This window comes from Epinephelus lanceolatus, chromosome 13 (genome assembly GCF_041903045.1).
Source record: "Epinephelus lanceolatus isolate andai-2023 chromosome 13, ASM4190304v1, whole genome shotgun sequence".
Taxonomy (NCBI): domain Eukaryota; kingdom Metazoa; phylum Chordata; class Actinopteri; order Perciformes; family Serranidae; genus Epinephelus; species Epinephelus lanceolatus.
This window is the reverse complement of record NC_135746.1, coordinates 24,053,293-24,069,924: the sequence shown is the minus strand read 5'-3', so window position 1 is coordinate 24,069,924 and position 16,632 is coordinate 24,053,293. Positions and strand designations below refer to the sequence as shown.

Sequence of the window (16,632 nt, the reverse complement as noted above, 5' to 3'; positions counted from 1 at the left end):
TTGTTCTAGCTGATACAAGATGAATTCATGTTCTACCCTGTCATGTCTTCTTCTGTTCTCTGTCTACATCATCATGCTGTTTCATATTACTAGGTTTCACTATTATTTAAGACCTTTTTCTACTATCATTTAACTGTGTTAGCACCAGCAGGAGTAAGCTAACTGTGCAACCTTTCTAAATCTCTCCTCCTCTTGGATGGTTTCTTGCTGTGTCACAAGTCTTCACATCAACCTTGTCTTGTGCCACCATGGAGGTCCAAAACAGACTTGCAAAATTAATCTAACTGTACAGATTAATAGCAGGATATGACAAAGATAGATAGCTGAAAAGGTTGGTGTGTGAGGTTAGACATTATGTTACTGTTTCTGTAATACTAATCATTAGTAGTAGTTCGCAAAAAACAAACAAACAAAAAAAGATCAGTTAATCAAAACAAACTGCTGCTTTGTTAGCTAGCTAATTAGCTGGCATGCCACAACAGCAGGAGATTGATGAATTGTTTTTAAGTGGTCTATTCCAGATATCCTTCGGCCAAATCAGATTGCAGACTGATTGATGTGAAACTGATATCCTAGTTACTCAATTACATACAATTTTTTTATACCATGAATCTCTTAAAAAACTTTAAACCACATTAGATTATGTCTGGAGCTGTAGACTGTCAGTTTAATCATCAATTCTCAGTCCAAAACAGCACAGATTAGTCGTGTCTATTGACTTCAGTTGAGACACCCATGGCTATGTCTACTACAATCTGAATCTACAATCAGCTGTGGACCTCCACTATGAACACCTGTGGATTTTTTTTATGTCTTTGTAATGCCCTCTACACAAAGTTCCTACATACAAAATGACATGACATAGGCTCTCATAAATGTCTCCAGGTGTTGCCTCTGTGTGATGCATGTGTTTAAGACTCACCTGGCTGACGCAGCTAGCCTGACTGAGGGTGCTGACGGCGCGCATGTAGCTCTGGTTGCGAGAGCGGAAGGGCGGGGGGTGAAAGGTGGCAGGGTCCAGTGTGACACTAGGGTGGGGTCGCATATCTCTTGTGGTTTGCAAGTGGTAGCCCTGGCTGAACAAGGACAGGGGGTAGGGATAGATAACGATTGCACAGTTCAAAAGCCACACATGGAACATCACTGGATCATATTGTTCTCAACAGATCTACTGGTTAGCATCTGTGGGCTGCTTCTTGTTGCTGTAGTATTTTATGACAAAAGAGTCTTCCATCCTAAAACTATAGAAAGCAAGTGTACGGCTTGTCTCTGGTTCTTATTAGAGAAACAATGAGAGCTAGGAGCGGCAATGATAAGATATCATTACATTCTCAACCAGAGGCTAAAAAACAGGGCTGATTTGTTTGTGGACAGCAGCCCAAGTGATCAGCACCCCACTGAGATGATGGTAACAAAAATAGCACAGAGCACTGAGTGGAAGTAGGGATGACGAATGCATGACGGCTCCCCAGGTTCACAGAATTTGGCTATATCTGAAAGCCACATGGTCCGGAAAAAAACAGTTACAGAGAACCATAGGCTGAATAAAAACAAGCTGAGCAACAATAAGCTTGGTGGGAATGTGAAGGTGAAGCAATAGCGTCCCTTGGGTACAAATATGCTTAATGGAATATTAGGTGGTTTGTGCTGGTTTACATGGCAACAGATACATGTCACCAGAGAGATGATTAGAAGATGATTAAAGAGTAACTTAACACCCCCTGAAAACCTTGACTAACCTCCAGCGGTTTAACTTTTCACCTTGCTGCAGTGAAGTAAGGGTGAACTCCCAGTCAGGGGTGAAACACGTGAAACTGTCAGCCAGAGAGGGCATTGCTTTTCAGCCAAGGTAGTGCACCACTGCTTGACCAGTGCAGAGACATTTGCAACACATTATATTATGATTATTGATAAATACTTTCCGCCTCATTTATATCAGTGTGTGTCCAGTAAATACCACAAACACCTCTTAGTTCAACACAGTGCAGTTAACACACATTGACAGAGCCACAAACTAAAGCCTCCAAAATTAACATAAAGTTGAATAAACACCTCTGAACGATTCCAACAAAAACTGAACATTTATAGCTGGATGTACCACTACAACTACATTTTTCCATGATTGTGAAAAGAAAAAATATATATATGTATTTCCGTGAATACAAAATATACTGAACACCTCACTGTATCACTGAACAGACACAACTCTTCTTCCTCAAGTTTCTTATCATACAGTATACACCGATCAGCCAAAACATTAAAACCACTGACAGGTGAAGTGAATAACATTGATTGTTTTGTTACAGTGCAATGCTCTTTTGTGGAACCTTGGCTCCTGCCATTCATGTAGATGCCACTTTGACACGCACCATCAACCCAAACACCATTACAGACCAATACACCCCCTCACGGCAACGGCACTCCCTGATGGCAGTGCACCTCCCCAGGTAGGACAGTACACCATGCTACACCACAAAAACTGCTCAGGAGACGCTCGGGGGACATGACTAAGAGCTCAGGGCGTCGACCTGGCCTCCAAAATCCCTAGATCGCAACGCATAGGATTTAAAGGGTCTGTCGACAACACCTTGGTGCCAGACAACACAGGACACCCCCTTGTGTCCATGCCTCGACAGGTCAGAGGCCCAACCGTAGATCGGACTTGGTTCTGGCCTGTCAAGGCCTGGACAAAGGACCTCTGGGGTACTGGTTGGTGCCACAGATGCTCTATCAGATTGGGATCTGGGGAATGTGAAAGCAAGGTTGATGTCTTGAGCTCTTTGTCACATACCTTAGGCCATTCCTGAGCAGTGTTGGCGGTGTGGCATGGTGCATTGCCTTGCTGAGGGGCTACTGTCAACTGGGGCACTGTTGCAATGAGCAGGGGTACTTGGTCTGTAACAATGTTAAGGTGGAGGGAGTGCATAAAGGGGCATCCACATGAATGCCAGGACCAAAGGTTTCCCAGCAGAACATTGTATTGTAATGAAATCATCAATATTATTCACTTTACCCATCAGTGGTTTTAATGTTTTGGCTGATTGGTGTACCTCAACACAATAGTCAGTAACTTAAATGTAGGCCCTTCCATGTGACAACGATCCATCCACTAAGCCAAGCACATTTAAGCCTGCTCTCTTGAGTCTGACGTTGTATTAAGGTGACGGTTTTGCTACAGGCTCGTCAACAACACTGCGATAAGATGAGGAACATTGCCTGTGTAAGATATTGGGCAAATATTGTAACTAGCAGATGAAAAAGGTCATAAACACAAAACCCATTTGGTACTGCAGCGTTCAGCAGAGCACTACTTTACCTGATCACATGAAACAGTTGTTGATTGAATACTTAACAACAATGCTCAAGAGCAACTTAATGATGTGGTTATAAAACAAGCTAACAAGTAAGTACACCCCAGCTCTAAATAGCAGCTTAACACAGTCGTCCAGGCATGCATAAAATAATGTAAGAAAAGGGTAACCAGAACTCGGCCTCTCATTTTGTTGCCAAGCAACTTCACTTGGAATCACCAACTAATGTAAAACCTCTTCAGATCTCTCAGTGACAGCTGAACAGCATCAGCAAACAACTGTTTTACTCGGACAGCATGTCAACAAAGTAGTGAGTCAGTGCGAGATTGTTCAGATTTATAGAAACAAAAAGGCTGAGGCTGTGGATTAAAATTTCAAGTAGGTTGTAAAGAAAACAATAATTGAAGGTTAGTTCTAGAATTTCGACAAACCTATTTGAATGTTCTCCCTTTGAACCCCAACTTAAAAAAATGAATATATTTTTACCACAGAATTTTTGTTTTAAAGACACAACAGCAGTGTGTAGTCAGGAGTTGAAGTGCAAGTCAGTTGTGCATGAAACTCTATTTCTCTCAAAGTCCGGTTGTTCCCTGAACATTATTAACTTATTCCTTAACATACTACAGCTACAGAAGTGCGTGGAGTAGTTTGCATACGGTGCTGAAAGAAAGGTCTCATTGCAGTACTGACATTCACTCATTGATCATTGCCCAGTCTTATTAAGGGTGCTGATCAAAGGCTCGGAAAATATTGATATTTCTCACAAGCTTAACCCTAACCATTTGTACTGGTCTCATGGTGCAGTCTATGTACAATTTACCACCATCTTTGTCAGTCACTGGAGCCAACAGTCCGATACCTGACTCCGCAGACTCACTCAAGACACACACTGCAACAACATCTAAGTCCTTGCATATGAAAATTTATTATTCAAGATAGAAGCTTGTCATTTTGTTGACCCTAAAGCAACCACCAATTACTGAGCCATCGGTTTTAGTAATAATGTATTTTAAAGAATGACCATTCCATAAGGTAAATTTATAAAACTACAAGGAAATTCAGTCCTTTTGCTGTATTTTCAACATACCGCCTGAACATCAATTAATGCTTTCAAGGTTTAATAAAAAGGAGGTAAAATGAAATCAACACATAGCTTTGTTATAGACATAATAAGCGAGGCAGCCAGGCCTACCTTTGGGAGTCTAAATGGGGTCTCTGCATGGCTGATTTGAGGACGAGAGCATCAGGCCGAATGGCCTTCTGTGGGGAGGTCTTAGGGCTGGTGTCAGAGTCACCACTTTCATCATCCACCTCTCCCATAGCTTTGACATAGCTACTGCTGCGCATCCGCCGACACGGGATCTCGTCATCCTTCTCTCCAGGGTATCCACCCCACTCATCCTGGGGAACCTGTGGAAGACAACACAGCTTTTAAATACTTCACATTCATAACCATAAGGTGGTATTACTTGTTTATTTGAGCCAGTATCTGTGGTGACTTGTTAAACCCTGATGGAGTACAGATCTTACAGTGGGTTGTCCTGCTCGTAGACAAAATGTCAGGCTTGTACAGTGAACTACATCAGAGATATTATTTGCAAGTACAATGGGGCCCAATTAGCCAAATGAGTGTGAGAACTGTATCAGACAAGTAGAGGGATAAGCTTTGGCTGGTTTTTCCCTAAACAGTAAATTAAGCTGATTCACATCCTCGGTTTCAAGCTCCACCTCTATTTCATCCCCCTGGGCCAGGGATCCCAATTTAAACAAGCTCAACGGTTAACCTTACTCCACCCATGAGACTCATACAGTGGGTTTCTCTGAGCTAAATTCTGCAACTGCAACCATGAACAGGCACTTTGTATCATTTTTATGAAAAACATATCTTGCTTTTGGTGACATGGCTTATACCAAAGCATCTATGGAACTTTATTGGCTTTTTTTGGTTATCTGCATTCATATGCAAATATTTGTTGATGAGCTAAATCACCATCAGACCGATAGCCAGTGGGTTCTGGGATTGTAAATCGGACTGTAAAGAATGACAGACACACAAAGAAGTAATCTTGGCTTAGATAACTGTTATTCAGATATCGGCTGGCTACACAGGAATCCCAGAAATATTGGCTGTTGTCCCCAGAGGCTAAATCGTTGACAGACCGATAGCCGATGGTTTCCGACATTGCAATGGGAGTAAGTAGCTTATGTCCGCAAGAGCCTCAACTTGTGCGATGCAAGTGTTTGAAGTAAAGCAATACAACGTAACATTTTACTGTATTAATTCAATCAGTCAATCGGCCGAACATTGGTACTGGCCGATATTCGCCTTGTTGACTGCCATCGGCCTATTGGCAAATGCGATGACATTCACCGATGGCAGGGGCCAATATATTTCTGTTGTGTCACATCAGTCTGTTGTGTCACAACGCATACTGATGTAATACTGTAATGTAATACTGCTCTGCTGTCGGACACGATTAAAAAACATGTTTGGGACAAACAGACATCTTCCACGGGACGCCCTCTATACAAAAAGGTGCCGAAAACTCACTATTGAGGTGTCAGGACATACCTAATTCAGCCCGACCCGGCCCGAGCCCGTGCACGTTATGTCCGGGACCGGCCCGGCCCGTACAATTAACTGTAATTATGGGCCCGAGCCCGATTTAAACCCGACATTTTTCAATAAGTTGGCTGTTATAATTAACGCTAAGGACACACCGAGCACGTTAGTGCCATGGAAGTCCTGCGAGTGTACTCGCAGGCGCTTGACTGTCCACACAAGCAGCGCATTTCTCCTGCGCTCTCCACGCCGGTTAAACATCGACTCCACTCGTCTGTTCCCATCAGTACTCGTTTTTTCACTTTAACAGGTCATTTTAAACATGGGTAAGTCCATATTTTCGTTGTTTTTTATAACGTAATAAGTTAATGACAATTTGTCATTGCATGTCCATGTATTGAGCGTGTTGGGTAAACACTGAATGAATAGGGCATATTTTTTGGAGGCACGGAAAGTCGCTGTCCCTCCCACTTATCTCTACCACCCCCCTCTCTCTCTCTCTTTCTGTATGTGTGAATTGCAACCCCCAACCTGTAGCCATTTCTCTCTCTCTCTCTCATATCTGACTCTCTCTCTCTCTCTCTCTCTCTCTCTCTCTCTCTCTCTCTCTCTCTCTCTCTCTCTCTCTCTCTCATATCTGACCGGGCCCGGCCTGGGCCTCTGGCAGAGAATCTAAGCTCTAATTGACATCGGCAGGAGAACTACTTAACGTTAGCTGTTAGCGACAAACTGCTGATGGAGGTTGCAGTTATGATGCGTTTAAGCTCTATTGCTTAAAGTATCAGGCGAAGGTCAAATATGACATTCATGATGTTTTCAATTTTTGTCAAATATGGCAATATAAATCAATATTGGAGAGGGAATAATGATACAGTATACATAGTAAAAACAGTGTTGAAGCAGTTGTCAAAAAAGTTTTTCCTGTAAAAGTAGTTTTTAAAAGGTTGTTTCATAAATGTGCATGATTAAATCTGTGCTCATTCAAAGGTAGTGTGATGAAGGGCTTAATTACTTTGAAACAGTTATTTTTTATTATAAAGACATCTTTGTTTCCTTGGCACAAAAAGGGGCAATAAATACCAACAAATACAAAATAAACAAAATAAAACCACATCAGTATCAGCCATCGTTATTTCAAATATTGGTATCAGTATCAGCTCAGAATTTATATTGTATTTATATTGCTTTTTCCAGTAATGTGGTAATGAAACACATTTCAGTTTAATTATCAGTGATAACATTAAACTTATTGTTTAATAAATTTTATAATTTTTTTTTTAAAAATTACGACTATTTTTTTTACTTAAAATTATGTTTTCATGTGTTATACATTTTTTGAAAATGAAAAATCCATATTTTTAGATAAGTATTGTTTCTCTTAGTTTCATTCAGACAGACACATTTCCTATGTATTTGGCCCTGACAAAGTTATTTCAGTGTGCTCTGTCCATGGTCCTGAAGAATCTAAACACATGCTTTGTTTCTCTCCATGGTGCTGAGACATTCAGACGCAGTCTGTCTTTATGCCATCTTAAATTGCGGCCTATTTGCTACATTGTACATTTGCATTTTGTCATCTTATTCAGCTGGCCAAATTCTGAATGTCCAATGTCCATATCAAATTCAATGCATACTGGAACAAATGTAAAGCCTCTTAAGGGGGAGAGAGAGTAGTAGAATCACTGGATAACATTAAAGTTACATTATGCAGTATTGTCACGTGACAGTGATTCAAACTAGCTTTACCATTCGCTGTTTTCAACACCTTTGTCAGCTAGGATTTTCTCAGTAAAATCCTTTAACGCACAGGAGTCATGGGTTTTACACTACCGACAACAGCAACAGCGGTTTGTCTGAAATAAACACAAAAACTGGGTAACCACTGTTTATTAGCCTGATGCTGGCTGGAAGTGTGTGGGGGAGTGTAAGTGAAGGCTCTTTCCCATCTCTATTCTCTTGACTAGTGGGTGGTAATAACAAGGGGCGCTGCATCCTGTGAGGGAATTGGCCATGTACAGCACTGTGGGTTTAATATACAAGGGTACATGGATAGTGCAGCTGTGGGTTTGGAGAAGGACCTTAACAGCAAGGTGCATGCTGTGTTTGCATGGCTTCCCCTCAGACGTTCAGGTTTCTTTGTACAATCCAAACACCTTGGTTGTCAAAGAAGAGCGCAGGATCTAAACTTTGACAGGTTTGTTTAATGTAAAGGCATCCAGTTTAGTGGTCTGAAAAATTGCTTTTTTCTACATAGAACTTTTGATACATTCTAATCAATATCAAGTTTTCCAGCGGTGTGTCAGTATGTTAGCAGTATGTCAGCATTTCACAGCTATATGACTTTGATAACATCCTTCCATTCATTTATTTTAATAGAGTCTATGTTTGTGGTTTGGAAGAAAATTAATCTGAAGCACCATGTGAGATTCATCAGCACATTTCTGGAAGGAGCTCAAATACTGCTTTACATCTGCAGGATCATCAAACCAGCTGAATGAAAAGGGTAGAAACAACCTTTGAGAATAGCACTCACATTGCCAATCAAAACATGGGCATACTTAATTCAAGGATTTGTAGGAAAGCACTAATAGAATTTCCCTCACACTCTTGGCGGTGATGCAGTTTGTGTATTTTTATGCTTGCACAGCTAAGGCTGCCAATCATACCCCTGAGGCTCGGGCTGTAACTTTTAAATCGGCACACTGTCATTAATGGCACAGCATCACTGCTAATACAAAAAAACGTATGAGCTCTAAAATTAGCTCTGACTGACAGCCAAAGGAGCACAGCATATAGTTTTGACATACATTATCTACCATCTACCTTATCATTCATCAACATTGAAATAATCACAGCCATGACATCATGTAGCATAAATAGCCTTTTGTATTTGTATTCTAATAATTGTAAACAGTGACTGTTCTTAACATTACAGCATCTCATGATTAACATGGTGATTAAGCGATTGTGTGCTAATTACTGCACACTGTGTGGTGTTCTGCTATAAACGTCTACACATAACCAAGTGCTCCTGTACTGCAAGCCAGTGGGTTTTAATTAGATGTTGATGCGACAGAAATAAAGGTAGACCTCTTGAAAAGGAATTACCCTCAATGTTCCTGATTTTCATATTGAATATCCTGCTTACACTTTAGGTCGCCTGATTGGTATGGAGATTGAATTGTGATTGACAAGTCACATTATTTATGCAATCTAAATCGCTGCTCCTCTCAGACACAATGAGGTTTTGTGGTCCTGAAGATGGTGATATACGATGGCAATGTGTCAGACGCTACATGCTCTGGCACAATATTGATCAGTTGTGCACTAAGTACAACACTGTGTCAGTGTGCGGTGCAGCTGTAGCAGTTGTCCCAGTGGACAGAGCCGCCTTAGCTCTTGAAACAACAGCCCGAGGCACAGGGTTGTCCTTAATGCTCTGCCAGTTACTCACTTTAGCCAATCATATAGCTTTGCTGTTTCTCTGCCACAGTCGCTGAGCTGTTCTCACAGAAAGCCGAGTGGCTGATAAACCCCCTTTTTTCATCCACCTTGAGGAAGAGCTATGCTTTCTTTATCACATCTGTTCTCACTATCTGCTGCTCCTGCCGGCCGTCTCTCCCCCTCTCAATCTTTCCTTCAACACCCAGTGTCCTCTCTGACTTGACGGCCCGTTTCAGCAGGGCAGACAGGTGAAAACTTGACAGCATAAGGCACTCAACATAAAAATGATGAACATTTTCCTCTCTGTGAACGGTGGCATGGGGGGAAATGTAGAGAGATTTAGAGATGCTAATAATAGCACCAATTGCTTTCCACCATCATTAATCTAGTATATTTTACTTAGATGTTTTTCCCAAATGTTTTTGTAGTCAAGATGAAAAGGGCTCTGAAGCATTTAGACCATATGCTACTAGAACTCTCCTTTGAATCCCAAACGAATGAACTTCTTTTGGGCAGCATGGCTCACTGCAATGCTGCCAGTATGAGCAAAGTAGGGAAATGAATCATGGTCATTGAGTTTGCTAATGTTGTGATGTTAGGCGTCATCTTTGTATGTCATCAGCTTAAAGAACAAAACGTTGCACTTTCCATCCCTGCCTAACTTGGGCAGGTAACATGAAAATTAGCCGACCTGCTTCTGTCTTCCCTCAAAGACCTATCAGTAAAACTATCACGCTCACTAATCAGCTATGCATACATTTATCCTCTCCCACATGAATGGAATAAAATGCAGCAATTGTCTGCAAACTAAATTAATCAGGCTTAAAGACAGCAATGAAGCTAAAGAATCATTTTCTTCCTAATGCACGACCATTGATCGTCTGGGGCTATAGTTAACAAGGCAGCCATCACTCATGGAAGCATCGCGCAAACTCATTAGCATTACTTTGTTTCTGTGCTCATTTAATGCTACACCTGAAGGAACATGTTCAGCTGTGCCTCTGAGGCAGCTACACAGCGATCAGCTTTACACCGTCGTTAGTTAGTCCTAAACACTGAGAATACTTTGTACAAAGATAACCTTGGGATAGACCATCAAAAGCACAAAAAACACTGACTCCAAGAACGGGCAGAGCAATTTTTGCTGGTTAGTTGTTGGTTGTTGAAGTGATAAGATACTCTGTGTGATTTGCGACACTGAATGCAGTCTACTTACGTCTGAAGTAGGGTTTGAAAGCGTAGTCACCTACTTGTGACTGCAGGAAGCAAGTGCAGGGTGTTACTATAAGCCTCCTTTGACGAGAGTTCATATTATTATTTTATCTTTGGCATGTATTTATAGGTAAATGTTCTGTCGGTTTATTTGGGAACACAGTAACACACTCTCTAATTGCAGGGTGCCCCAAGAGACACAATTTGTTGTAATGGTCACTGTATATCAAAGGGAGGACACCAGCTCAACGTGTAGAAATGTTACATACTCTAAAAGAGATATCAAGAGAAGACAAAGGTTCTCCCCCTAGATAATCTTTTCAAAGCCCCTGCCATCCCCTGTGAGATTTCATTATTACACCAACGGGAAAATACTGCACTGGCTCTGTTTCAGACAAGGAAGGGCAAGTATGTATGATTGATTGAAGCTAGATGATATACTGCAGAAACCTTGTACACGTAGCCTTTACTTGCACACTTAATACCGTTTCTCACCTTCAAAACATGCTTCAAAATCCTGGGACTGGGCCAAGCCATTATTTATTTACACTATTTCACTTACACAGGAGACCCAGCCGGGATAGGGATTGCAGACATCTCATAATTAGTAAAATTCACTCTTGTAAATGTTGAAAAATAATTGAAAGACAGCAAAACAAATGCAAAAGTAGAAAGAAAAATGCTCTTTTATTTTTGGCTTTTTAGACTTGAAGTGATTGATAGCAATTCCATTCATTTATTCAGTGTACGTATTAAGTCAATCGTCAGTTTAAAAATATGTTCCAATAGTAATTTGTAAAATCACTATGGAAGATTGTCACACTGCACATTATCTCTGCACTGAGCCTCTTTTAGAGCTTATATGTTATGCTTTATAGCTGTGAATATTTAGTTTCCTGCACTTAATCTGTGTCTGCCTGCTGATGCTTTACTTCATGACAATATTTAAGATTTTCACAATCATGTTTAGTTTTTAATAGGCATTTTGTTTGAGCTTCAGCTTCAGCTTCACCCTACAAAAGTGGCTTTTGTCTTAAGAGGCTACAGCCTGAAGACTTGACACCCGCCGAATCAAGATTATGTCAACAACTTGCACAACGCAGACCTGTCCTCCTCATCACAAGTGAACACAGACCTAAAGGACCCAGACACATCAAACAGATAAAAATCCGATGAGCACACAGAGCGTTGACCACGACGCCTGTGTACAGATCTCCCCTCACGTATTCCACTGAATAAGGCTCTCAGTGTGGACACGCTCAGTGCAGAATGTGCCCATGTGACAGCTGCAGGGTCTCTGCCTGCTGACACATAAGCTTGTCAAATGCCACTGTGAGAGCCTCTGTATTGACAGAGTCTTTCTGTCCCCATGGCACGCAAACAACTGCAGTTGCAGTCGTGCACTCCACATAGCATCAAAGTGCATGCACTAGGCAAAGATTCAACCTCCTTTTTCGCTCTCCAAGCATAGACAGCAATGCATCTAGAAGCTTTTATGTGAGAGCAGCACCATTCACTGTCATTAGTAAAAGAAGGAATGACAGTAAAATTCGATTACAGTGCGTGCATATAAGTCAGTTGTCAAGTTTTCTGAAATTGGGTCCAAATGCAAGTGTGGCCAATAATCTTTTTTGCATTTTTTAGCAATTGTGTGAGGACAAGTACAATCCTAGCAGAAAAGGGCTAGAGCAGGATGAATGCAATGTTAGTAGAAGCCATACATCATCTTCAAGGGGGAGTTGGGGCAAGCTTTAATAATGGCCAATCACTTCAGCTCTTCTCAGCCCGATTACAAGCAATAGACCATTTCATAACGGGCTCAAAGGAGAGTCCAGGCCAACTTCTCCCAATAGAAGAGTGTTTTTGGAAGGTGCAGACATCCCAAAGCACAGCTAACCCCTAAATATGTTAGTAAGGCCCGATGATGCTTCTTTTTAAGTTTCATTCACATAACAGAAGGCACTGAAATCCCTCTCACCATGCTGCCATTATTTATAGATCCTAAATCACCATCATGTGAAGCCATTTGAATTGTGAATTCAAGCTTACAGTATTTTAATGCTGCACTCACTTCAAGTAGCTCTGAATGAAAGCATTTGCTAGCGCTGAGTATTAAAAATGAAATGTAACGTCAAACACTTGGCTTTTGACTGTGTTTTTGAAGCCAGTACCTGTGGCTAAACTAGTTTATGCTCCTAATGTGTCAGTGGGATAGCAAAGACAGGGGCCTGAAAATCTGTGTATAATACAAATATTTCCATTTTAGTGTGCAACCTCCTACAGTAGCTCCAGCTGAGTGGTTTATATTTTTCGTTAACAGACCTAATCTGTGTGTTTTCTGCTTTGCAGTCGAGCTCAGGTCGCCTTTTATTTTCAGAGTCTTCCACCATGACATTGATTCACTCAATTGATCTCTACATCTTAATAGACAATAGCTCCCTGAGGTGACAACACAAAAGGGAATCCTGGTTAAATATATTGGTTTCTCAAACTGGACACTGTAATTGCCCTCGGGAGAGCAACAGAAAGAAAGGTGGAGTTTGAAAGGCCTCCCCTGGCAGGATTTCTAATCAATACATCAATCACTTCATTTTACTCAGAAGGTCCTTGGTGGGGATGAGTGGATATTGATCTCAATTATTGTTTGTTATATTTTCAGATAGGTGATGTTCAGGGTTTCTGTGCAGTTACTGCCCTTTCAACCTACAGTACCAATGAAGTTCAAACTTGAAACACTCTTTTTTTGTCAGCTCTTTCTAAAGAGACAGTTATTCAACAGTGACGAGAATTCTTTCGAACGGCTTGGATGAAAGCTACATATTTTAACTTTTGAGCAAATAGCACCACCATTAGTGTGTGTGTGTATAAATAGTAAGTGGAATATATAAAATCGAAGTTCCAAAGTCTATCTTTCATTTCTTAAACTGTTTAAATTGCTATCAGTTATCGAACACATGTCCATTCAAAACACAAATGAGGAAAAACACCACTCACCTGTAGGTAATGACATGTCCGTGATGAAGACTTGAGGTCCGAGTGCATCATGGGTTTCTCTAGATTAAGCGATGACTTCCTATAGGCCTCCTTAGCCTGGCTGACTGTCAGTGTCGACCAGGAGCTCCTCTTCATGAATTTGCCCTCAGGTGCCATAGCCATGCTCTCGCAGGCTGAGCACTTGACATCATTGTTACTCTTAGAGGTCTTGAGTGACAGGTCTCCAAAGTGGTGGCTGTGCATGGAATCTGGGTAGCAGTGGCTGACATGTTCCCCATGGTGCCGCGACATGACACTGGGTGTGCGGTAGGTGCTGTCACTATCCAGGTTGTCATCGGAGCTCCACCAGCCGCCTGAGCGGTGCTTACGTTCCTTGCTCTTGCTCCTCTTGCTACCGTGTTTGGTGGAGTGGTGGCCATGATGGTGATAACTCCCTCCTCCACCTCCCATAATATCACCTTTTGTGCCATTCATCTTGGATGAACCCTCCAGGGAGTGGGACTTGGTGAAGAGCTTCTGGACAGAATGAACAAGGTGTCTGATGCGGCCAGGACTCTCGCTGCGTTGCTCAGTGGTGGTGGAGGTGCGCTGGTACTGTAACGTGTGGAAGCCATCGCGGTGTAGTGGCAGTTGTTTCTCAAACTGGTCTAGCAGGTTAGCAGGAAGGCGGTTGCTTTTGGTGCCGGAGAGATGGGAGGAGGCGGCCGCCGCGGCCGCAGCAGCAGCAACAGCTGGGGAGGTGGCAGAGGCTGTGATGGCAGCGCAGTCGTCCCGTGTGGCTGAGTCATAATACTGAGAGCTGTAGTGCATTCTGGGGAAGGTGCTGCTGGAGATGTGGTCAGATGCAGCAGCTGGGGGCATCATGACAGGGGACATCATCATGCAGTCAGAGTGGATGGAGCTGCGCGGCGAGTATCGGTGGTGGAAGTCCATGGGGCAGCTCTCCGTGGGGCTGAGCAGGTAGGACGAGTGGCGGGAGTCAGAGCCATGGTGAGCGTGGAGGTCATGGACGTGGGGGTCATAATCCAAGCCATAGGGTAAAGGGATCTGGTGCTGGGAACGGCTGCCCGATAAGCCCTTCATGTTCCTGGCTGGAGGGAGGCGTCTGCCTTCATTGAACTTTCGAGACGGGGACCAAGGTGAAAACTTCTGGTCTGTTTAAGAGAGAGAGGGAAAGAGAGAAGAAAATAGAGAAATAAGATACAAGCAACGTGGAGAGAGACTTGCTCTTGCTCTTGTAAATATTTCATCCTCCCACTTTATGCTGTTTCCAATAAAGTATACACCAAGGGAACTGTAATTCAGGTGAATGCTTGTGATGGAGAAGCCATGTTAAGTGACAAGTTGTTAAAGTATTACAGTACACAATGGAAGTACAGTTATTTCTAACTAAGAGTGACAACTCTTAATTACAGAGTGTTGAAGTGAACTCCAATTGTTAACCTTAATGAAGTCAGAAATGTGGGTTAACCTGCATTATAAAACAGACAAAGATGACAGCAATCACTGTACTGCTTTTAATAGTATGGATGAAGTCCCAGATAATTTCTCAAGAGATTTGTCTCTCGTCTAAGTCAGGTAGAAACCTTTTCTCTTCTTCTACAGGCAAAAGCTTTGTACTTGTATTTAATGACGCACTGTGTCAAATCTCATCTCATCTGAAAAGAAGCAGTTCCACTTCTGCCCTCAGAACAGCTTGGAGGTTTCAAAGCTCAGTGAAAGGGAATTTTACTTCTAATGTATAATTTGTCATAGATTACTGATCATCTCCTTCAAGCTATCATGACTTGAATAATGTATTGGAATATTTTTTTCGCCCCTTGATTTAATTGTTTTCCTCAAAGAAGAGTTTAATTTCTGTCTGGAAGAGAATACTCCACAGGATATATAAAACTTTGTGTGGATGTATAAAGCTGCAGGTACACCTGATCATATTTAATAAATCTCAGTCATTGTGGAACTTGCCGCACGTGCATGAGCCTCATTTGTGCTCCCACGGTTAGCCATAAATGGATGTCGAAACGCCCTTAAACATCCATTCGCCTAATGACACTTGTGCCCGCTCCACCACTCATTATACCTGTCAATGGCAAGAATGGCAAAGAAGCAGTGCAATATCACAGATTGTGTTACATGAGTGAAGTTCTGCAACAACACCAGAATAGCTGTCATTACGCATGGCCATTACGCGCGGCTGTGGCTATTTACAGAAGCCATATCATAAGTTAATTACATAAAACTGTAAACCATCATCGCACATTATCTCATCATTGTTAAATGTCAAAAGGATGATAAATGATACATTTGTAGAGCTCTTATCAAAACAGACCTTATAAACAAGTACTTCACAATTCAGGAAAAAATTAAAGTACTGATAGAGAAATAATAAAAAGGATGATAAAATTGATCACTCATAAAAAGATTTAACATTTACTTTATAAATGTGCCTCCAACATTGCACAGAATGCTTTGTGTACTGCGTAAATAATAAGACAGTCGGTGAAACTGGCAAACAACCTAAACAAACAATATTTTACTACAAGGTCTTTCATCTTATATTTTATATCTGCAGCTGCCTCTTGAAAACCGTGTGTACGTCTGGTCTGAAGTAGTGCACACTCAGTGCACATTCTCCTTTTATAAATACCAGTTTGTATGTACAGAAATGTAGTATGTAGAGTTTGTGAGGATAATGCATCTTGTATACTTTGCTAAACCTATACCACAGAAATCTTGTAGCAGCAGTAGGCAGCTCATTCTCGCAAAAAATTGAGGTAAATCTCTGGAATCTGTGATGAAAGTATTATTTCTCAAACCCGGCGGCAGTGAACCACTTCTTATTAGGTGTATGCCTAATTATTTTGAGAAGAGCCATGCACATCACTGGGTGTGATCACAAAGAGCAACAAATTTTGTACAACTTCAAAGAGACTTTAAGATGAGGGAATTTAGTAGCTCTTATACGAGGGGTTAAAAAGTCCAGCGTAACCTCTGAAATCCATTTGCGCTGCCAGCATGTGGAAGACACTTAATGGTGAAAACTCCTCATACAGTGCTGAAACAATGTTCATAATAAACTCATAATTCATTGTATCCAACAATTATTGA

General features: G+C 41.6%; 1 protein-coding gene and 1 long non-coding RNA gene across 7 annotated transcripts in view; one reads left to right on the top strand and one right to left on the bottom strand.

Moving 5' to 3' along the window:
• The window catches only part of dlgap2b (discs, large (Drosophila) homolog-associated protein 2b), a 142,979-nt gene that overhangs the window by 54,955 nt on the left and 71,392 nt on the right, over positions 1–16,632 (bottom strand). For all 6 annotated transcript variants that reach the window (XM_078173899.1, XM_033648456.2, XM_033648458.2 and 3 more), the window contains 3 exons: positions 13,525–14,678; positions 4,504–4,721; positions 923–1,076 (listed from right to left, as the gene is read on the bottom strand). In XM_078173899.1, the coding sequence (XP_078030025.1) occupies positions 923–1,076; positions 4,504–4,721; positions 13,525–14,678 (1,526 nt within the window). The remainder of the gene's footprint in view (positions 1–922; positions 1,077–4,503; positions 4,722–13,524; positions 14,679–16,632) is intronic.
• Positions 1–16,632, top strand: part of LOC144466539 (uncharacterized) — a 68,858-nt gene that overhangs the window by 14,543 nt on the left and 37,683 nt on the right. The window lies entirely within an intron of this gene.